This window comes from Arachis stenosperma, chromosome 3 (genome assembly GCF_014773155.1).
Source record: "Arachis stenosperma cultivar V10309 chromosome 3, arast.V10309.gnm1.PFL2, whole genome shotgun sequence".
NCBI lineage: Eukaryota > Viridiplantae > Streptophyta > Magnoliopsida > Fabales > Fabaceae > Arachis > Arachis stenosperma.
In genome coordinates this window covers 5,924,230-5,946,148 of record NC_080379.1, presented here as the reverse complement: position 1 = coordinate 5,946,148, position 21,919 = coordinate 5,924,230, and the positions used below count along the sequence as shown (strand labels likewise).

Below are 21,919 nucleotides of genomic sequence, written 5' to 3'. Positions count from 1 at the left end.
TTTGTTGTTTGGCATTTCTTCTTATTATTAGTTTTCATTTGTAAAAGAAATTGCTTATAATAATAAGCTCTTCCATGTAGTAGACGGCAAGATGGGCTGACTTGACTTTGCATTTTATTATGCTACAAAGTTACACAAGTAAAGGGTTAAAAGGCTATAAAATATGCTGACTTGATAAATTAAATTACAATTTCGCTAAATAGTCAACAGGATCTAACTAACAACAAGCTAATAAATATTTTTAAATTATATTTTATATTAATTAATTATTATTAATTAATAATTATTTAAATTTTATTTTTAAAAATATAAAATTAATAATTATTAATTGATTAGAAATTATTTATCTATATACCGTTAGAAAATCGATTAGAGTCCAGCCAACTTCTGCCAACTTTTTAATGGATTCGATTTCAAAATCTATCTTAATAAAGATAAGTTAATATATATAGATATTTTTTCTGCTAAACATTATGATGTTTCTTTTTCATACTAAATAGATGTTTTTTAACGTATTTTTTGAATTTTTTGTATTAATGACGTGGATATTTATATTTTTTTAAGAATTATATGATTTTTTTAAAATCTTATAGCTGTGTGTATTGTTGTTGGGGTGTGCAGGTTAATATAAAAGCGAAGGAGAAAATTTTTATAATTTTTAATTAGGTTTAATTAATTAATTTTTAATTATTTAAATTTTGAATTTAAAAAATTTAAAATTAATTATTAATAATTATAATTAATTGAGTTATTCAATTTTTGGCTGGTTACACACTTAGGCTTAGTTTGGTAAAGCTTTTTGAAGAGGTACTTGTGCTTTTTAAAAGCTCAAGCTCCTTATTTTGTGTTTGGTAAATCAAAAAGATCATGTACTTGTGCTTGCAGTTTTTAAAAGATTGTGGTACTTTTGAAAGTACCTAGGATATAGCTTTTTAAAGTTGGATTGTGCTTTTCAAAATTTAAAAGTCTAATATAATCTTATATGTTAACTAATTTTTAAATTTAATACTTGTATTTATGTCTATTATAATATTTTTAAATTTTAAAAGCTATTTTACCAAATACAATTGATGTTGCTTATGTTTATTAAAAGCTATTTTTGATTTGATTTACCAAATATAAATGCTACAACTTTTAAAAAGTCATCTTTTAAAAGTTAATTTTTATAAGCTATTTTTAAAAAGTAAAAGTTTTACCAAATTAAGTCTTAATTCCTATACTTTTCCATCAAATTATTATATGAAATGTGAGACTAATACGGGTAATCCCACTTTTATTTTTTACAAAATTAGGGATAAATAAAAAGTAATCATTTTTCTTTGTTAGAAGTCTATAAATAACAAATAACCCTTATTATTAGGGGTGCACATGGGTCGGGTAAAGCCGGATTTGATGGGACCCAGACCCGACCCGAAATATATACCAGGTCTATTTATTAGACCCGAACTTGACCCTAAACCTGATGAAATCAATACACTTTCGGGTCACAATTATACCGGGTGAAAATTGAGTGAAAACCAGATCGTTAACATTACATTACGCTGATACCTTCTTGTAAGCTAGCATGTAAAAATATCCAAATTTTCAAGACTCCAACCATTATTTAACATGGTAAAATTCACTTAGAAAAATATAACAAGAACCAACAATTCTTTAAAATTAAAGCATAACCACAATCAACACTAAAGTAAAACCACAATCAATACTAATATTGTCTAATAATACCAAATATTTAAATCAATACAAATAACACAATATTATATATTAGTCTAAAGTCTTATGTATTCTAAACATAAAACATTAACTTATAGTCTTATAATAACTAATAGCACAAAATATTAAGGTTTACAATACTTAAATTTCCCATAAGAATAGTCATGATCCATCACTAATAACACAAAATATTAATTGTGAATGATGACCGGGCCATCGGGTGACCCGATATATGGCTCGACCCGACCCGAAATAATGATCGGGACTATTTTTGAGACCCTTATCCGATCCTAAACTCGATAAAATCACACCAAATTAATTTTTAAAGTGTTCGAAATCGAGCCACACCTCTGGGCTAAGCCGAGTCTGTGCACCCCTACTTATTATGAAGTACATTAAAGACCGAAGATATTGAAGATTATTGACTTTAGAATTTTTTTAATTATTTAAAATTATCATCCATGTTTCATTGTTTCATATTTAATTGTAAATTGATTAAAGAAGCCAATGTACACCTTTGGTGATGCTAGCCCTAGTCTTCTATAAGTGCATCCATTGAATTGCATCAATGCATGAAGTTTAAGATTATTTTCACTAGGTTATTTATAATTCTTCTCATATATATCATCCAAAAAACTATTATTATTCTCCAAGACATTTTTTTGTATTTATTGTTCATTTTGTCGATTTAGGTTTAGACCTTCACGGACCTAATAAATTCCAACATCTTGTGATTAAATATTGGTGAACAGCTTTAGTGGGCAAGAAAATAAAAATGGAAAACAATTAATTAGACATAAAACTTTTTCTTTATTTACGGTAAACGATAAAAATTAGGTAAGCTTTTAACCCATTTTATAGGGTTAAAACCAGTATTTTAAAGTAATGATTCCATAAGACACGTTTGTGTTAGTTTCACATGCTAACCCTAATTATCTTATTCTTTTTTGCTTTTGACAAACCAATGACTTTGTTTTAATTTAATTTGTCAACATAATTTTTTTTATTTCTCAAAATTGTCACATGTATATATTTTCGTTGACATGATATATTTGCTATTTTTTTACTATATATATCATAAAAAAATTGAAATTAAACAGATAGACTAAACATTTAGATTTAAAAAGATGATTCATATGATATTATAAAAATTAGTATTGTAATATTTAAAATATTTTTTTTACCAAAGATATAGAAACTTGAACCCGAATCTCTTAATTTAAATTATTTACATTTAAGATAATAAATAGATTTAATTTAAATAAAATTAAATAAATATGATAATTAAATCTTGAATACTCAAATTCTTTTAGAAATGAAAAGAACATATATAGATTTAAAAAATAAAAAATAAAAATAGATTTTTTTAAATGATGTATAAATATTATTTTTATAAGTATTAAAGTAATTTAGAAAATATGCTCTAATAATAAAATAATCATCAGTGTATCGAATTTATATATTTTGTTTTTAATAAAACAAAATAAGACAATAAAAAAAGCTAAAAGCAAGAGAAAGTTGTTGGGTGCATTATTTATTTATTCATATTTATATATATAAAAAAAAGGTTTAAAAAAATTTGGTAGAAAGATGAGCTGAAATTATGGCATGAATGATGAATGTATGATATATAAAAATATAAAAAAATATAAAAATAATAATCTATAGCTGGCAGAAGCTGTCTCTACTATAGGGAGGCCCAACACACCAAGTTCCCAAAAAAATTCAATTTTTTTCAGATTTTTTCTCTCAACACAAAACAAAACACTACAATTTACAAACCCCCCTTTTTGCTCTCCCATTTTCCTTCTTGAGCATGCACAAAGCTCAGAACTTGAACATCAGCATTGCCTCATGAGCCATTAGGGTTCATCTCCCAAGAAAGAAGCACAGATTTTGAGGAAGATTTCGTTTGTGGGTTGCTTAGGTTACCTGCAGAAATGAGTGCATCAAGGTTCATAAAGTGTGTCACTGTTGGTGATGGTGCTGTTGGCAAGACTTGTATGCTTATCTCCTACACCAGCAACACTTTCCCTACTGTGAGTTCAATCCTCTTTCTTCCTCTTCTTTTCTCCATTCTAAGGGGATCAATTGTTAAGTAGCTGTATTTTGAGGTGAATTTGATGATATTGGGGGATTTTGTGGATGCAGCTGAGCTGGTTGTTCTTTTCAAAATGTGAAATGGGTTTGTTTTGTAATTTTTAAATTTTATGTATGTTTTTGCTTTTTTTTTTTTCTTTTGGTGTGTATTTTCGTTGTCAATTTGTTTGGACCTTTTATTTGGACATGATAATGCCAAGATTTCTTCAAAATAAGCAAAAAGTGTGATTCTTTTTCCATCAATTTTGTGTACACTTGCTAGAAAGACTTTTAATTTGGCCTGATTTGTTGGGTGAAAGGGGGGAAATTATTGAAATCTTTGATTTTGACTTTGATTCTTAGATGCTGTCTTTATGTTTGACATGATTCTGCTCTGCTGAGTTACAATGATCCTTCCAAGTAAATTGCTTTACTGAGATTGGTGTATCAGGCTATTAGGACTTAGATTTTTCTTGCAATAATCTTGTGTTTCTTTGTATCCATTGGCAACAGGATTATGTTCCAACTGTCTTTGACAATTTCAGCGCAAATGTGGTTGTGGATGGGAGCACTGTGAATTTGGGTTTGTGGGACACTGCTGGTAAGTTATTTCACTCTTTGTCTCAATTCTTGTTTCGGGAGTGTCTTGGTTTTGATCTTTTTTTCAAATTTTTTGGAACAGGCCAAGAAGATTACAATAGATTAAGACCTTTAAGCTATCGAGGAGCTGATGTATTCCTGCTAGCATTCTCTCTCATAAGCAGGGCTAGCTATGAAAATGTTGCCAAGAAAGTAAGATTGGTATATACTTATTATTATTATTGTTCTTTTTTCTCTCTACTCTGGACTAATTTTTTCTTTTCATCCTTTTCCAGTGGATTCCTGAGTTGAGGCATTATGCTCCTGGTGTTCCAATTATTCTTGTTGGAACAAAACTTGGTTAGATTCTTGTTCTTTCTTTACCTTCTTGATGTTTGATGCCCTTGTTATCTACCTGATAACCTTCAGCATGATAGTAGTTCCGTGATCCTGTGAAGTTTCATCTTATTATCATACTAATTGCTGTCTTTTACTCATACTGTGTTTCTTTCATTATTAGAAAGTTGGGGAATAGATTCTGGATTCCAATGTCATTGCTGTTATTTTTTTTCCCTTGGATTGCTTGTTATTCAGTAGTGGTTAAGAGAAGGAAGTTCATCCTTGAAGGTTACCTAATTCATGACTTTAATCAAGAATTGATTCAGATATACCAAACCATTTCATGGAATGCTTTCTTAATTTTGCCCTTTACCTCCTTGTTTATCTAAAAGGCTAATGTAATGATTGTTTTAAAAACTAAATGGCTGTTGATAAATCTTGAAAAAACCTTGATTTATGAAGAGTATTAGGAAGTTTAAAGTGACAGAAGATTGCTACTACCTAACATGAGTAATTTGCCTTGGTGGAGCTGGTGTTTGCATAAGTTCTTTTCTTATTGACTCATTAGAATTTCCATTTCTGATAGTCAATAACAAAAGTAGAATTTCTATTCTGAAAATTGTCTCTGGTCTCGATTTTTCATATGGTTTCTTTTGGAATTTGTCTTCTCCCATATATAGTGCTAACTTAATTAGATGTATTTAATGGTTTCCTTGTAAAGATGTCAATTATTAACTTGCTTGGGCATTTCTTGACAACCAATATGCGACTTGTGTAGATCTTCGGGATGATAAGCAGTTTTTTCAAGATCATCCTGGTGCAGCGCCTATCACCACAGTGCAGGTACTTCCTAGCTTTCATTGCTTCCATTACCAATATTCATTGCTATCGCTTTGTGTCTTATTTCATTGCCTTTTAGCCTTCGGTTGGTGTTCATAAGAGAGACCATCTGCTTACTTTATACATTAGTGATCTGATTTTCTCTCTTTGTTGAAGGGTGAGGAACTGAGAAAACTTATCGGTGCTCCAGTTTACATCGAATGTAGTTCAAAAACACAGCAGGTACATATATGTTCTCTGCATCTATAGAAGTTCCAAAGGTTAGATAATATCACGGCCCTAACGATATCTGCCTTTGAATACAGAATGTGAAGGCTGTTTTTGATGCGGCCATCAAAGTAGTTCTCCAGCCTCCAAAGCAGAAGAAAAAGAAGAGAAAGGGTCAAAAAACCTGTTCCATATTGTGATCTTCTCAGTTCTAAATTGGTAGTTGGCAGAGGATGACATGACTGTAGCCATTTCTTGGTAGTCTTTGCCATTCTATATCTTATATACTATTTCCAACCTAGAGGAAGAAATCGCCCGGCTCAACTGACCACATTTACGGTTCGCTAATAAGCATCAATCTATTTGTCTCTCTGGCTGTAGGATCTGTGTACACAGTCATAATCTCAATATGTTTGGCATGAACAAACTTCTAGTGCTCTTCTGGGCTGTTTTACCTGTTGTATTGACACTATTAAATGACCATTTCCTTCTGTGGACATGGTTTCTATTTGGATTGTAATGTAATGTAATGTAGGAAGTGCTTGCATATGTGCCTTGATATGAAACTAAGTATATGTAATTATGTTAGCTGCTTAACAGACTGAAATATAGTTGGTTTGATTAAGGGTTCATGCTTTCATCTGTTCCCTGAATTTTAATTTAGTGTGGGATAAATATCAAAGGTGTCAAGCTTTGACAATCTAGAAGGTTATGATTATGGAATTATGAGGGAGAGTATAATCCCATATTAAAGTGGAAAATGCATGCTGCTAGTTAACAAAAAGAGAATCCTAAGCTGTCAACAACTTTGTGCATGCATGGGAATATGCATTGCATTATTAAGATTCACAGAACAAATCTGGACTCATCTGTCACTTGTGACTTTATCAAATACTCAATGGTTGGCTATTATTATTAGGCATCCAATAGATTTGTATCTTGCATCACTGGTTTTAGGATTTGGTACATTTCACAAAGGAAATGGGTACCTCAAGGCCTAAAAGGAAGAAAGAGACATGTTTGAAAATGTCAACAGATGCTGGATACATTGTAACAAACAATCACATGCAATCGGCTACATAAATCACACTATGACAGGTGCAAAAAATTCATTAGTGCTTATAGTGTGTCATATGAATATGGTTATAACTATTAAAATGACTTCTTAAATAAACAACTTAGCAGTAACTTAAAGTGCTTATGATTAATTAAAACTTTGAAAGATGAACAAGGTAAAGGTTTGAGCAGCCTAAAACACAAGTAAAATGGCAAACGCCTTTCACACATTCCCCATTTCCTAAAGCTAGTTTGATTCTCAAAATCTTATCATACCCCCTTTTTCCTGAGGAATATATACCGTGCCCACTTCCATTGGTCAAAAACGACAAATGGTACTAATCTTGATTCCACTCAATCTCTCTTCAAACACCACATATATGCTTCCATTAAATATGGCTTCAACCCTCTTTTTCTTTCTCATAGAATTCTTTGTACTACTTTTCATTATTTGGCCTTCTCCAATCATTCCCCTCCTGATTTCTTCTTCCACAAATCTAATATCAAGTGAATGGCATCCAAGAGAATCCTGAAGGAGCTCAAGGACTTGCAGAGAGATCCTCCAACTTCATGCAGTGCAGGTAAAGAACTTAAACCATGCTCTTATTATCATTATTATTAGGTAAAGAGATTGATCCCTCTCAACTCCCAATCATGGTCATATTTGTCTTCCCAAATGGTGTTCTATCTAGAAATAGAACCTGAATTCTTATTGGACCTTAGTGTGTCTTTACCACTTCACCAACACCCTTATTGATTGAATTGGGCCTTTAATATCAGTTTTAACAATACTACAATGTTTTGTAATCTACTTGCATTGCTAACTTGTTATGATGGGTTTTTCAGGCCCTGTGGGTGAGGACATGTTCCATTGGCAAGCAACAATCATTGGCCCAAATGACAGTCCCTATGCTGGTGGTGTTTTCCTTGTCACTATCCATTTCCCTCCTGATTATCCCTTCAAACCTCCCAAGGTACAGCCCAAAATCTTCACCATATTCATCCATTAATGTTATATGCAATATTTTTGTGTATACCATTTTTGTGCATCTTCCATTTTTAGTTTTGAAAATGATTGATAAAATGTCAGAGAAGATAAAAAAAAAAAAATTTGTATTTTATACCATAAAAAGAAGGTATACAAAAGAAATATATAAAAAAAGTAGTTCAAATATCATTTCTCTATTAATTTATATATATGCAGTGTTTTGATTAGCTTATTTTAAATTCAAAGCAGCTTTAATCAGAAGGGTAACTTTCATTACAAAACATGTTTATAACTTTATTTTATCATAAAGGGTTGGATCATTGGCAGTATGTATGGAGTCTTATACTATAGGCTTAACCTTAAAAGGATTAGTCCTTTCTGTGGGAAGTGGATGAACAATAAATAGTAAAAGGTTGAATGAATCTGATTAATATAAAAAATTGTGAACTTTTTGCAGGTTGCATTCAGGACCAAGGTATTCCATCCCAACATAAACAGTAATGGCAATATTTGTCTAGATATACTGAAAGAACAATGGAGTCCTGCTCTTACCATATCCAAGGTAATGCATGCATGGATATATTTTTCTTGTTCTGTTTCATGATATGATATGTTGTATAAATGCTGATTGTTAAAGCTAATGATTTTATTATGCAGGTGCTGCTGTCAATATGTTCATTGCTAACAGATCCAAATCCTGATGACCCTCTTGTGCCTGAGATTGCTCATATGTGCAAGACTGATAGAATAAAGTATGAGTCCACTGCTAGAAGCTGGACTCAGAAATATGCCATGGGCTAAATAAACAATAATAACATCTTGTTGCAGGACTTGTCTCTTTTTGGTCTCTTCAACTCTTTGAAAAGTATTATAATTAATATGGCTTTGGAAAATTAAGCCATGTTGGATTCATGTGAGAATTGGTTCTCAAATCTCAAGGCTAAGGCTTTACCTTTGTAATTGGAGTATAGTTAAATAAATGATATTCTGATTTGAAACTTTTGTTATGTTCTTCATGGTGAATGTTTGGAATAAATGGATAGTTGGTCACCATCTAACTAATTACTACTTTTTTCTGTTTTAAAATGGATATTTTAGAAGGGAAATAGCAGTTGTTAAGGGTATTATATTATGTTACAACTCGGCACATGCTTTACTATAAAGATTAAGGAGATTTTATTGGGGACTTTTAAATTCTTGTCTAGTTAGTCTAAATATGACCAATTTTTGGTGATAAGAAAAAAAACTATAAATGAACTTTACTCTTTTATGTCTGTGTTAGACAACTTAATTGTAGGTACCATGGTAATAACCAAAAAATAAAAATCTCTAAAAAAATTGTTTAACATAAGTTATCACTTATCCACTTGTTGATTACACAAATATTTGACCCTACCTTTGTCAAGATAGGACCATAGGGTTCTTGACTTATTTTTTTAACACTTTTAAACTAATGCTTAATTATATTAATATCTATTATATATTTTACCTCTCTTATGAATAAAATCTCAAATTGTTTATAAATATTAGATATCTCTTATTTTATGAGTTAGTTTTTAAAATTAAATTAGATTCACTTAATTTCAATTCTAATATAATATTAGAATTTATCCATTTCACTATTATTGGCCATTTACCTGCAAATATTTACATCATAAACGATTATTTATAGACATAAATAATTATTAACAAACAGCCTGCTTAAAGAGAGTTTGAATTATACTAAAACCCCTTTCTTTCTCCCGTGAAGGACAAAGTATAAAATTTTTTCGAGAACTGTCGCCATCGCCTCAGTCAGGGCTGCAGTGACCCTGCTCTTCTCTAGGGCTGGCAATATATACTCTACCCGCGGGTATCCAATCCAAACTAACCCATTTGGATAGGGTTGTCTATCTTGCCCACTGCAAATAGGGTAGGATAGGGTGCAAATTTGCCTGCAAGTAGGGCAGGTACGGGTTTAGGGTATACCCTACCCTACCCTACTCGTACTTTTAATATATTATATAGAATTCCACTAGAGAGCCAATGGAATATTTGTACAATGTGTACAATGTGCTATTTATTTAGCCCAATATGAGTTAAAAAATGAACATCGAATCGAATTCTTGACCTTTCGGATCTAGAGTTCTGATACCATGAAATCACTCATCCCAAAAGCTTAAACTAATGGGAAAAGGTAACACTAATGGTTATATCTCTAATACTGAATCGGACATCTCTAAACCTCCATTGTACACATTGTACAAATATTCCATTGGCTTCCTATACTTCCTCTATTATATAATATATATGTAAAAGTTATATATGTAGTGAAAAAGTGAGTCTTGTACTCACAATCTTCCTCTTATAAAAACTTAAAATAATCACTAAGCTAGTTGATGATCATATTATTTATAATTTTATGTTGGATTTATTTAAGATTTTAATGTTTTTAATTTTAATTTGAAATTAGTTTTTTTTTCTATTTTATTAATATGTATGAAATTTGGAATGGTTGAATTTTTTTGTTTCTGCGAGTAGGGTCAGGTAAGGTAGGGTTTAGAACTTTAGGATGCGGGTAGGGTTAGGGTTGAGAGATTCTCAACCCGCAGTAGGGTAAGATAGAGTTTTAAAAAAATTTTCAAATCGCAGGTAGAATTAGGGTTGAGTCTAAACCCTACCCATTGCCAACCCTAGCTCTCTTCCCACTTCAATCTCGCTCCTTCTCTTTTCTTTCTGTTCTTCTTTATCATTTATCCTTTTTCTTGTTTTACAGATATAATCTCACTTTCACTCTATGCCAATCACATCTCTCACTAGACAATTTTAAATCTAGACGCAATATTCTTTCTACTATTATGTTAATATAAAAAGTGATTTAAAAAAACATAGTTGAAATACCTTCAAAAAAATTTGTGAGGTTATTTTTTTTCTTTTGTGATGTATTAATTCTCTTTATGGATATTTTAGATATGATATTATAAGTATATAATGAAGATATAACGAGAAAAACTTGTCATCCGCATAAAAATATCTTCAAAAAATTTTTAGATTTATTTGGAAAAGAAGAGAATATTTTTTTGTGTTACAACGCTTCTCGTGTAGAATTAGAAATAAAAGAGATTGTAATTTGTCTCTATTTCTATCTTATAAGATTATTTATAATCGAATTATGTGCTTCTTCTCAAATCATAGTTGAACATAGAGATTATCTATTTTCTTTTAATTTTAAATCTAATGTGTTCTCTATAATTTGTGAGTGTCGCTCCACTATTTTCTTAAATAATTTTTTTTATATAAAAAAATAATAATTAAGACTTAAGAGTGAAAGACATTTTTAACCCGATGAACTAATAATTTTGAGATTGAGTTAAGCGCTCTTAATCTGAATTCTAATAATAGTTTAGTAGGAAAATCAAATGCTATGAATCGGTTTGCTAGTGTGATAAGCCAAGTTTTTTTTAACTTCCAATTTTTTTTTTCAAAGGGTGGTTGATACTCCTAATGAAAATGGAAGCACAGATCAGCGTATGTTTCATATTTTGTTGAGGTATATGAAGAAAAAGCGAAAAAAAAAAGCACTAGTGGCAGAACTAGTAAACGTATGAGTATTACCATAATAGTTATATATTGACACTTAAATAATTTAAAAAAGAAGTCCTCTATTATTCTTAAAATGACACATCTAATCCAAGTTGATTAATCATGAATGAAACTAGGTTTAATTTGCCTTTATGTGTCAATCAATTTCATCAAATAGTGACCACTATTCTTCATTCATCAGCTTCCATTGGCCAAAACTATTAGTTTCTTTAGACACCTACCAATCATAATAAAGTAGTTAGGTTTAATGCTATTTATGCTCCTATGTGAAAGTATATATATATATATACAAAAACAGTTGAACAGGCATTACCACACATAATAAAGAATTCAAGGATAGCAGTGATGATGATAGAATTTCAATAGGGTCTTGTATATATGGAATGGCAGCATCTAATGAAAGGCTTATGGTTGTTGTTATTCCAGAAAGAATAGGGCATATCCCCCATCAATATGTGGTTCCAAATATGCAGTTGAGTAGGCCATGTACTTAGTACCAACTTTCTTATTTAATATCATTCTACATTATTCATCACTGTGGGGAACCCTTGTGATTTTGATGCTTGAACTGTTCTAATAATTCAATTATTCATTTGAATCAAGTTAATATAAGGGACATTGGCATGGCACGAGAAAAAAAAAAGTGTATGTAGATGTATCATATATGTAGCATATTCAATTGGTGTATGTATACATTGATATAATATATTTAGAGTGAATTATATAGGAAAAATAATCATTTGTATCTAATAAAAGTATCTATTAAATAAAGAAATTTTATATATGTGAAAGATAAATTCTATGTGATAAAAGTATTTAAATTTTAATTTTTTATTGATTTTTTAATAAAATTTCTAAAATGATCCTTATTCTTTATCTTAACATCAACTTCACCACTATCTCTTCTTCCAACAAGGATGCTTCTTTTTCTTCATCACTCACCACAATCACCATCACACCGTGCTTTCTCTGCCCCACTCCTTCTCAAATTGCTGCTTATTAGTGGTACTTTCTCTTCTTCTTCGATTGCAGAATTGGCAGAGAACTTTTACTCTAATGTTTTTTTCCTTCTTTTTTTCTTCGTTGATATAGGATCGAGTTAGGGATTTGAGTTTGTTCGTTTGATCTCTGAAAAGGTTGAGTGGGCTTTTTTCGACAGAAATTATCGTTGGAAAATAAGAACGCAAGGGCAGTGTTTACTTTTGGCAGGGCGGCAAAGAGCGAGGAGAAAATACCGATAGTGAAAGAAGCGCGGCGAAGCTAAGTCAATTTGGGGAGGATTCTTTCATTTTTTTTTACCCATTATTTAAATTTGAGAATACACTTAGTCGAAATTTTGAATTTAGATGGCAAAAAAAAATCTTAAAATTGACACGATAAGACAGAGTAGAGGAGCATGATGTTAACCTCAAATACGACAAAAGTAATGCTTTGATGACAATAGATAATTTTAAATGCTTGGAATTTTTAGAAGAAGAAACCATGGTGAAATTGAAGTTAAAAATAAATAATAGGAGTAATTTAGATATTTTATTAAAAAAATTAATAAAAAAACTAGAATGTGAATATTTTTATTATATGAAACTTATCTTTTATAAATATAAGGGTAAAAAACGTAAATAAGCCAAGGGAGCTGAGAAATTACGCAAATTCGCCAAACTGAAAATTGCTTCACGAATGAGGCAAAGCACATTTCTATGTAGTTCGAACCAAGTTGGTTCGAACTCACTTTCCATGTAATTCGAACCAAATAGGTTCGAATTACACATTGTAACCCATATCAACATAATTCGAACCAATTTGGTTCGAACTCTAACTCCATAATTCGAACCAATTAGGTTCGAATTACACACATTAAGTAATTCGAACCAGCTTGGTTCGATTTACCCAGACCATATTTCGTACTAGACTGGTTCGAATTAGTGAGGACCAGACCTGTATATATATGGTGTGAACGTGAGTTGCTATCATTAGAGGGGAGGTAAGATGGCTAGTGAGGAGAGTTTCGTAGTGTTGGTTCACCACAGAGGATCCATTAAGAGGAAAACTCGTTCCGGTGTGAAGTTCACTGATAAGGATCCTCTCTGTATTATCGTCAGGCCTACGACGAGGTATGAGGACCTTGTTAGTTCTGTACTGCTGAAACTTGGTCTAGAAGGTGTGAAACGGGTTAAGAAGTTTTTTTTATCGAATTCCAATCACGGTGCTCCAGGAAACCGTGAAGTACGATTGTTTCACAATCGGGAGTGATGAGGACTTGCAGGTCATGTTTCATTGTCACCGGCAGTTTCTAGAGGTGAGGACACCAGAACTGTTGGCAAAGTTGGTTGACGCGGTATCCAGCTCGAGGGTTCGAACCGGAATACCACCACTTTAGCCACGGTAGCCGGTTCTAGCTCCAGACCAGCCGTTGCATCTTCCTCCGTCCCTGCGTACGAGCCACCCGTCTAACCTATCGCCTCCCCTTCGTTCGCTGTTGATCTCAACGGTAGTGTAGGCGACGAGGTCGGAGAATGGGAATATCTGCGGTCCTCTTTACAGTGTGCTGTACCGGCTGGGATTGGAGATGGATTCTTGGATGATCCAGAGGACGATGATGTCGAGCCAGATATGATTGCTGATGACAGTGGCGATGATGTTGGAGCAAGTGAACCTGCTGGGGCAGGCAGTGGTTCTAGCTCTGACACGCAGCAGTACCCTCCACATTTTTTCTCTTTGGACTTGGATGCCATGAGGCAGGAGGGGTTCCTGGGCAGCCGATTGGATTTAGCGCTAGAGATGCTGAAGGGTCTGCAGGTCTGACAGAGTTTCAGGTTGGTCAGCAATTTCCGGATAAAGAAGAGGCCCTCTTAAGTGTCAAGACTTATAGCTTCCGTCGAGGGGTACAGTACAAGGTCGTGGAGTCTGACTACCGCTGGTATGTGGGCAAGTGTTCTGAGTTCGGCAATGGCTGCACATGGTTGATTCAGCTTAGTCTCCGACAGCGAAAGGGAGTTTGGGAGGTCAAACGTTACAACGGACCGCATACTTGTCTCGCCACCTCCATTTCCAGCGACCACAGGAGTTTGGATTACCATGTGATATCGGCATTCATTATGCCAATGGTTAGGGCTGATGCATCCGCCAACATAAAGGTGCTCCTAAATGCCACCGCCACACACTTTAGGTTTAGGCCGACTTACAGGAGGGTCTGGTTGGCGAAGCAGAAGGCTGTTGCCCTCATCTATGGTGACTGGGATGAGTCGTACAACGAGCTCCCAAGGTGGGTGTTAGGAGTCCAGTTGACGATGGCTGGTACTGTTGCAGTCCTAAGGACGAGCCCTGTTCGTGTCGGTGGACAGTTGGACGAATCTCGAGCTTATTTTCACAGACTATTCTGAACGTTTCCACCGTGTATCGAGGCATTCCGTCATTGCAAGCCCCTAATTAGTATTGACGGCACCCATCTATATGGCAAGTATAGGAGAACGTTGCTTGTCGCGATTGCACAGGACGGGAACTCCAACATACTCCCTGTTGCATTCGCATTAGTCGAGGGTGAGAATGCTGAGTCGTGGTCCTTCTTTCTCTCCCACTTGCGTGAGCATGTGACACCGCAGCCGGGTCTGCTGGTTATCTCGGACAGGCATAACGGCATCAAGGCTGCGCTTGAGGCTCCTGACGGAGGCTGGTTACCTCCGTCTGCATACCGGGCATTCTGCATTCGACATGTTGCGGCAAATTTCGCCTTCACCTTCAAGGGCAAAGATGCAAGGAGGCTGCTTGTGAATGCGGCGTACGCTAAGACCGAGGTCGAGTTCCATTACTGGTTTGATATTCTTAGGTCCGAAGACCCGGCGATGTGTGACTGGGCAAACCGGATTGAGTATTCGTTGTGGACACAGCATGTGATGAGGGGCGTAGATTCGGACACATGACGACGAATATATCTGAGTGTGTGAACTCGATCCTCAAGGGTGTCAGAAATCTTCCTGTGTGCTCGCTAGTGAAGGCAACATACGGAAAGTTGGCCGAATTATTTGTTCGCAAAAGGAGAGAGGCTGAGGCGCAGATGGGAACCGGACAACAATTTAGTCAGCACTTGGTGAAGTGTATAGAGGCCAACTTGAAGACGGCTAGGTGCTTCACAGTTACTGTGTACGACAGGGATAACTTCGAGTTCACCGTCACAGAGACAACTCCGACTGGTTCTTTCTCACTGGGTAGCTACAGAGTCTCACTTGCATCTCAGACATGTGACTGCGGATACTTCCAGGCACTTTATTTCCCGTGTCCCCACGCACTGGCATGCTGTGCCTACTCACGGCTTACATGGGAGCCTTATGTCCACCAGGTGTATCGTCTTAGTTCGGTCTTTAGTGTGTATCAGATGGGTTTCACACCTCCCATTCTGGAGGGTTTCTGGCCACCATATGACGGGCCGACTGTCATCCCTGACCCCAATAAGAGGCGTGCGAGAGAGGGTCGTCCGAGGTCCACTCGGATACGGACCAATATGGACGAGGCAGATCCAAACCGGCCAAAGAGATGTGGGCTTTGTCGGCAGCCCGGCCACCCACGTCGGAGTTGCCCACAGCTCGGAGGAGTAGAGCACACACGGGGACATGATTAGGTGTATTTGTGGCTTTGGTACTTTTGTTGTTTCAATTTCGCGTTTAGATTCCACTATTATCGGTTTTCTTACTTGTAGTTGGTGACTGATAGAATTTGTTAACGTTAGTGCGATGTACTTTGAATGGGATTTTAGTTAATGAATATGTTCTGTCTGCGAAGTTTTAAACGAAATGTATGTCTAATGCACACCGGAATAAATAACTGTACGAGTTTTATTAAGACATGATGCGAAAATTATGTTCGTAACTTAAATTGCTATGTGGAACGAATTCTTAGTAATTCGAACCAATATAGTTCGAATTACTTGATGACTATTTCTTCATTGTAATTCGAACATAATTGGTTCGAATTATGGAGTTAGAGTTCGAACCAAATTGGTTCGAATTATGTTGATATGGGTTACAATGTGTAATTCGAACCTATTTGGTTCGAATTACATGGAAAGTGAGTTCGAACCATGTTGGTTCGAACTACATAGAAATGTGCTTTGGTTGATTGATGAATCAGATTTTGCTTTGGCTTATTTGTGTCAAATTGTTCTCTCCTTGGCTTGTTTATGTTTTTTACCCTAAATATAACATTAATTTTTTTATTTAATAAATATTTTTGTCAATATTTACAAAATTTATTAATACAAATCATTATTTTTACTAATTAGATATGTAAAGTAAGATGAAAAAAAATATTTGATAATTTTAATAAGACTTTATGAAAGAGGGCCATATCAAATAGAATAATTATGTTTAGCTACTACTTTGATCGGTTGTTTGTCCATCTTTTTAGAATTAGAAAAAATAAATCTTTTACTAACATTATTAACTATATACAAAAATCAACTATCAAATAATATTTATGTATATATCTTTTGTATTCAATTCTATATAAGTGAAGATTTGGTATTTACATGTAATATGATTTTTTTTTATGTGTATAGAAAAGAAAAAGCCCATCCTCTTGAATCATGATTGACTTCAGAGAAATAGTTTTGCCATCCTACATAAATTTATGTAACAACCAGACACAGATTTTTTAATATATATAGGTTTTACCAAGGTCAGATCAATTGCGATGACCATGTATAAAATTAAAATCCATTTTTATGAAAATATGTTGACTTGTCTCGTGTCTTCTTTCTTGTAATCCTTACACCTGTTAATATTAATTTGGACTTTGTTGTCTTTTTAAGTTTAGCTTTTTTTTAAAATATTTTATTGTATATAGTAATTTAAATGCAATTAAATTATAATTTAATTTTAATACATTAATAATATAAAATATAAAACTGTTTTACACGTACATCTAATTATATAATATTATATTAATAAAAATAATTATTTTTTATATTAATTACGTAAATAACCATAAAAAAAATAAAAAAAATTGCACAACTTTATAAATTATTTTACACCGTAAATATATTAAAATTAAATTTATTAAACTATATAAAATAATTCTTTTTTATATGAAGAAAGAAGAACCGTACCCTCAATTAAACAAATTAAATGAAAATAAAACTCCAGTTATTTACTATAAATCAAACCAAACCCGATCCAATATTCTGTTATACCTAATATATCCGATAAAGAAACAGTAGATTCTTTCTCAATTCTCATAGATTATGAACATGAAGTCAAGGTAGAAAACGTGGAAAAATTGAAAGGAACCTAGCTTTCTACCATCACTTTAATTTGGACTTTGACTTTGTGGGACCTATAACCTGTTTATGAATCGGTTTAATTATTTTTAACGTGTTCAACTTTGATTTCATCGCTAATTTCATTTTTACTTATTATATTTGAAGAAGCAACCAACAAATTAAAAAGAATTAAACTAAACTAAGTAACTAACACGTTCAAGGTATAGTAACAGTTTCATTTTATCACCCCTCTTTTTTCTTCAACTTTATTTAGGTTTATTGCTCTGTAAACAAATTTGATATATCAAAGGAAATTAAAATTGAAATAAAATATTAGTTATAAAAATATATATAGTATTTACCAATTCTTTTTTTTACTAAAAAACGTATTAAACACTATTAAAATGTCATATCGAGACTTATTTTAACATATAATTTTTTTAAAAAAATTAAATATAGAACTATGATAAGTATTACACATTTTTATTAATAAATATGACATCGTATTTTACTCTTTATTATTAGAATAATACTACATTTAAGTCTTTTTATTAATTAATTCTAATTAAATTGATCTAATATAATAAAAATTAGTTATAATTAATATTATTCTAAATTTTATTATTTAATTTGGTTGGATCGGACAAAGTTCATAAAAAAATTTAAATGTATAATATTATTCTTATTATTATATGAAGAATTTAATTATGACTATTCTGTTGAGGGCTTTATTATTTAATTTGCAAATTAGCAAGTTGATTTTAGTTAAGGTGTTGGCTGGTGGATCAGTATGGTTGGAAGCTCTGCAGCCTCCATAAAAGGAAGTAGAAAAGACGTATTAGAATCTGTAGAGTGTAGACAAAACATTATTATTGTAGCTATAATATTAATTAACTTGACTTTATCCCATTTTAAATACTTTAGAAGGAAATTATTACACGATTATGGATTATGTCATTCAAATTCAACAAGCGTTCGTGAAGCACGTACTTAACTTTATCATCAACACAAATTGAGTTATTTAGGCTACGATTAATTATGAAAATAGGGCAAGATAAAAATATTAAGAATAAGATATAAAAACAGAGAAAATTTTTGTATATTTTATTTAGTAATAAATTAGAATAAATTAAATTATAAAAATTTAATTTGTTTTATTTTTTATTTAAATAATTTTAAATAAATATAATATTAAAAAATATAATTATAAAAAATTAATAAAAAATACAAAAATACAAAAATACAAAATAAAATGTATTTTTTATTATTATCTTAATATTTTTTATTAAAATAGACACAACATATACTAATTTAATATTTTTTAATATAATATTTTTATTCATATTTTATCTATCAAATATTATAATTTTGTGTTTTTGTGTCAAGTTTTAATATCCTATCCTTATAAATTAAACAAACTAACATTATAGTAAGAGATTTTAGTCAAATGCTTAATCTTTTTTACATTTTTAAAAAAAATTACTGATGAATTATTTATAGCTTTAAAACTGAAAGCAATTGTAAATCATAACTTGTTTATGTATCATGTTGTGTACTCCTGCATAACACATTTTTCACATGACATTTGTAGTAAAATGGAAAAAATAATCTTTTAATATGATTGAACAAATTCGAATTCGATCCTACGGTGACATATTTAATATTTTAATTTTATTCTTCACGTATATTTTTTAAATAAATTTAAAAAATATGTATATTATTTATACAAAAATTATCTAAATAATGTTGTATAATTATAAAAGTTACATAAAAAATAGTTAAACAAGTTAGTTTGCACTTTAAAAACGTTTTGCATTTTATATATCAACATGTCAAATCCTTACGTTTCTTTTTTCTAAATTGAAACTAGAGTACCTGCATATCAAGTTTTTTTTTTCTTTTTTGAACAAAAACTAACATAACACAACAAAATGGAGTAATTTGAGAACAAAGAGTTATTAATCAACCAAATATAAATTAATTTATAGTTATTTTTTATATTATCATCAACAACTAAAAAAATAAAAATCAGTTTACTATTTGTAACTTTTAATCGATTTGTTGATAATTTTTAATATATTTGCTTCTTAATTTCTAACTATTCTGTCATTTTTTTAACTACGTATTTTAAATGATAGTAAAAAAACCAATCAACTATCTATTTTATTCTTCATTTTTTACGGGTGTTTTTATTCAACTATTAAAGTATTACTTAATTGTTCTTGAGATTGACTATAGTCTATTATAGGTGACCAACCAAGTATACCACAACTGCGAAGTAAATTCACACCCAAAAAACAAGCGATAATAATTTTCAGTAACTTTAAAAAAAAAAAACACATATATTATCATGTTGATCAATAGTGCCGAATCTACTTAATCTGGCCTTAGTATTGGCCTTATTAACTAACACAAATTAGATGAATAACTCAACTCTTGGTAGTACCAAGTCTCTCAAAATAAAACTAATGAAACTATAACTTGTAATGTCTTTCAAAAGTGTTTCAGACGGTAAAATCTACACAAATGAGTTAGTAGAATAAACGCCTGATCTGTCAAAATTCCGTACGATTTTGTCTTTTCTCTCATTTGTCAATATATGATAGCTTGTATAACCCATGAAATCGGTTAACTAATTGCAACTCCCATTGAAATAGATTCCTTCTCTAATAAAAATTCCAAATCCACTCTAATCCATCCCATAATTAACTTACAATCCCTTATTATAGATCTGACTTGGTTATTATCTATTAAAAAGTGTTGCTATATTCTTAAAATTGTTACTTTAACTTTGACACTAATTTTTTAATTTGTTTAAAATTTAAATTTTTAACAAAAATTTTATTAGAGGATTATTTTATCTTTTTATTATTTTTTTATAAATTTTATAATATTATTTTTCTACTTCCATTTCATTATTAATTTGATATTTTTTATTTTTTACAAATTTAATAAATTGTTTGCAAGTTAATTTTTTTACCCTTTTTTTAATTCTATTAATATTTTTTATATTTAAAATCTACCCATTTTTATCGCTAATTATTTTAATTTTAGTCTAATAGTTCTTATTTATTTTTGAAATTTTTAAATAAAATTTATCGTAAATTTGAGATTTTAAAAAAATTTATTTTATATTAATTAAAAAAATTCAGTATCATTTAAATTAATATTAGTTAAATCGTTATTTTTAGTATATCAATTTAGATTAATTATTTTTTAATTAAATATTTTAATTTATTTATTGATTTAATTTTAGAGGAGTGTTAGGGGACAGCAGATTTTGTGAGTTATAACCATCAATTAGCCACCAATAGTGTATTTAATGGTGTGAGATTTCATCTAATGGTAGAGAATCACTCATTTTTGTTTTGCTGGCTAAGTGCTAGCCAGATTTTAACAAATCTGCTGGCCCCTAGACTTCTCCTTAATTTTATTCATAATTTATATTTTTATTATTAATTCATGTTTTCTAAAATTAGTTTTTTAACTTCAGCCAAATAAATAATTAAAAAAAATATTTTTGTATTATTATTAGTATCCTTACTACTTCACAGTGAATAGCACATGCACTAGTCCCCGCCACCACCAAGGTGCCCGGTGCCAAAGAAGTTTTTGGTTCACAACACACAAAAAAATTATAACTTGCATCAAAAGCAAGAGCTAAATAAATATATATCTAGTAAAAAAAGAATACTGATAGTGGCAAACGGCAATTAAAACAAAACCTAATGAGAACCAATTTGTATTAAAAAAAAGAAACCATAGTTACATAGTAATTCGTGAGGAAATTATTATAAGCTAAGAGATCCCTATATAATCATATCATGTAATTAAACTAACAGCTCATGGCTGATAGTGGAAGCAATGTGGTCCAGCAGAGTCGTCGCCCAACCCGCAATAACCGGTAAAAAATATCCACCAGCATTTCCTCCTTCCATGTAATGCGACCGGATATCAAGGGTTTCCCGCCAAAATGTCCGGTTACACTCGAGTGCTAACTAAATTAACAACATTAGCATATATCACGCCCATTTTTTTTCCCTTTGTATCTGATAATTAAAAATATATACATAAATATATAGTATTAATTTAATGACAGATTTTTTTTGTGTAAATATAATATTTTTTATAATAATAAATTATTTATTAATTAATTAAAAGAAAACTAGTATTTCTCTGTACCTTCCACTTAGGAGGCTTTTGTTACCTCACTTTTCGCACCAATTCTTTTCTTCCTTTGCCGACACTACTTTAGTTTCCCTTCCCCTTAATCCTCTACCATCTCT

General features: G+C 31.5%; 3 protein-coding genes across 3 annotated transcripts; all 3 read left to right on the top strand.

Annotated features, from left to right (window-relative positions):
- The first annotated feature begins 3,411 nt into the window (after positions 1-3,411).
- Positions 3,412-6,382, top strand: LOC130968662 (rac-like GTP-binding protein RAC1). The gene is made up of 7 exons (XM_057894057.1): positions 3,412-3,752; positions 4,306-4,393; positions 4,475-4,584; positions 4,668-4,731; positions 5,489-5,553; positions 5,707-5,772; positions 5,856-6,382. The coding sequence occupies exons 1-7, from the start codon at positions 3,654-3,656 to the stop codon at positions 5,955-5,957; spliced, it is 594 nt and encodes a 197-aa protein (XP_057750040.1). The 5' UTR covers positions 3,412-3,653; the 3' UTR covers positions 5,958-6,382.
- Positions 6,383-7,165: 783 nt separating this feature from the next.
- LOC130965318 (ubiquitin-conjugating enzyme E2 28-like) lies at positions 7,166-8,801 on the top strand. Its single transcript, XM_057890080.1, has 4 exons — positions 7,166-7,394; positions 7,660-7,787; positions 8,259-8,363; positions 8,459-8,801. Exons 1-4 carry the CDS (start codon positions 7,325-7,327, stop codon positions 8,600-8,602), a joined length of 447 nt encoding a protein of 148 aa, XP_057746063.1. The 5' UTR covers positions 7,166-7,324; the 3' UTR covers positions 8,603-8,801.
- Positions 8,802-13,369: 4,568 nt separating this feature from the next.
- On the top strand, positions 13,370-15,300 carry LOC130965376 (uncharacterized). The gene is made up of 5 exons (XM_057890143.1): positions 13,370-13,552; positions 13,596-13,718; positions 13,925-14,054; positions 14,123-14,723; positions 14,847-15,300. Exons 1-5 carry the CDS (start codon positions 13,370-13,372, stop codon positions 15,298-15,300), a joined length of 1,491 nt encoding a protein of 496 aa, XP_057746126.1.
- The last annotated feature ends 6,619 nt before the right edge of the window (positions 15,301-21,919 follow it).

Excerpts from the sequence above, each read along its gene's own strand:
- LOC130968662 (XM_057894057.1), top strand. The coding sequence starts at position 3,654 with ATGAGTGCATCAAGGTTCATAAAGTGTGTCACTGTTGGTGATGGTGCT. Across the intron at positions 4,585-4,667 it reads ATGAAAATGTTGCCAAGAAA|TGGATTCCTGAGTTGAGGCA; the intron begins GTAAGATTGGTA and ends ATCCTTTTCCAG. Across the intron at positions 4,732-5,488 it reads TCTTGTTGGAACAAAACTTG|ATCTTCGGGATGATAAGCAG; the intron begins GTTAGATTCTTG and ends CGACTTGTGTAG.
- LOC130965318 (XM_057890080.1), top strand. The coding sequence starts at position 7,325 with ATGGCATCCAAGAGAATCCTGAAGGAGCTCAAGGACTTGCAGAGAGAT. Across the intron at positions 7,395-7,659 it reads TCCAACTTCATGCAGTGCAG|GCCCTGTGGGTGAGGACATG; the intron begins GTAAAGAACTTA and ends TGGGTTTTTCAG. Across the intron at positions 7,788-8,258 it reads ATCCCTTCAAACCTCCCAAG|GTTGCATTCAGGACCAAGGT; the intron begins GTACAGCCCAAA and ends AACTTTTTGCAG.
- LOC130965376 (XM_057890143.1), top strand. The coding sequence starts at position 13,370 with ATGGCTAGTGAGGAGAGTTTCGTAGTGTTGGTTCACCACAGAGGATCC. Across the intron at positions 13,719-13,924 it reads TGGCAAAGTTGGTTGACGCG|TGTGCTGTACCGGCTGGGAT; the intron begins GTATCCAGCTCG and ends TCCTCTTTACAG. Across the intron at positions 14,724-14,846 it reads CCTGTTCGTGTCGGTGGACA|GAGAACGTTGCTTGTCGCGA; the intron begins GTTGGACGAATC and ends TGGCAAGTATAG.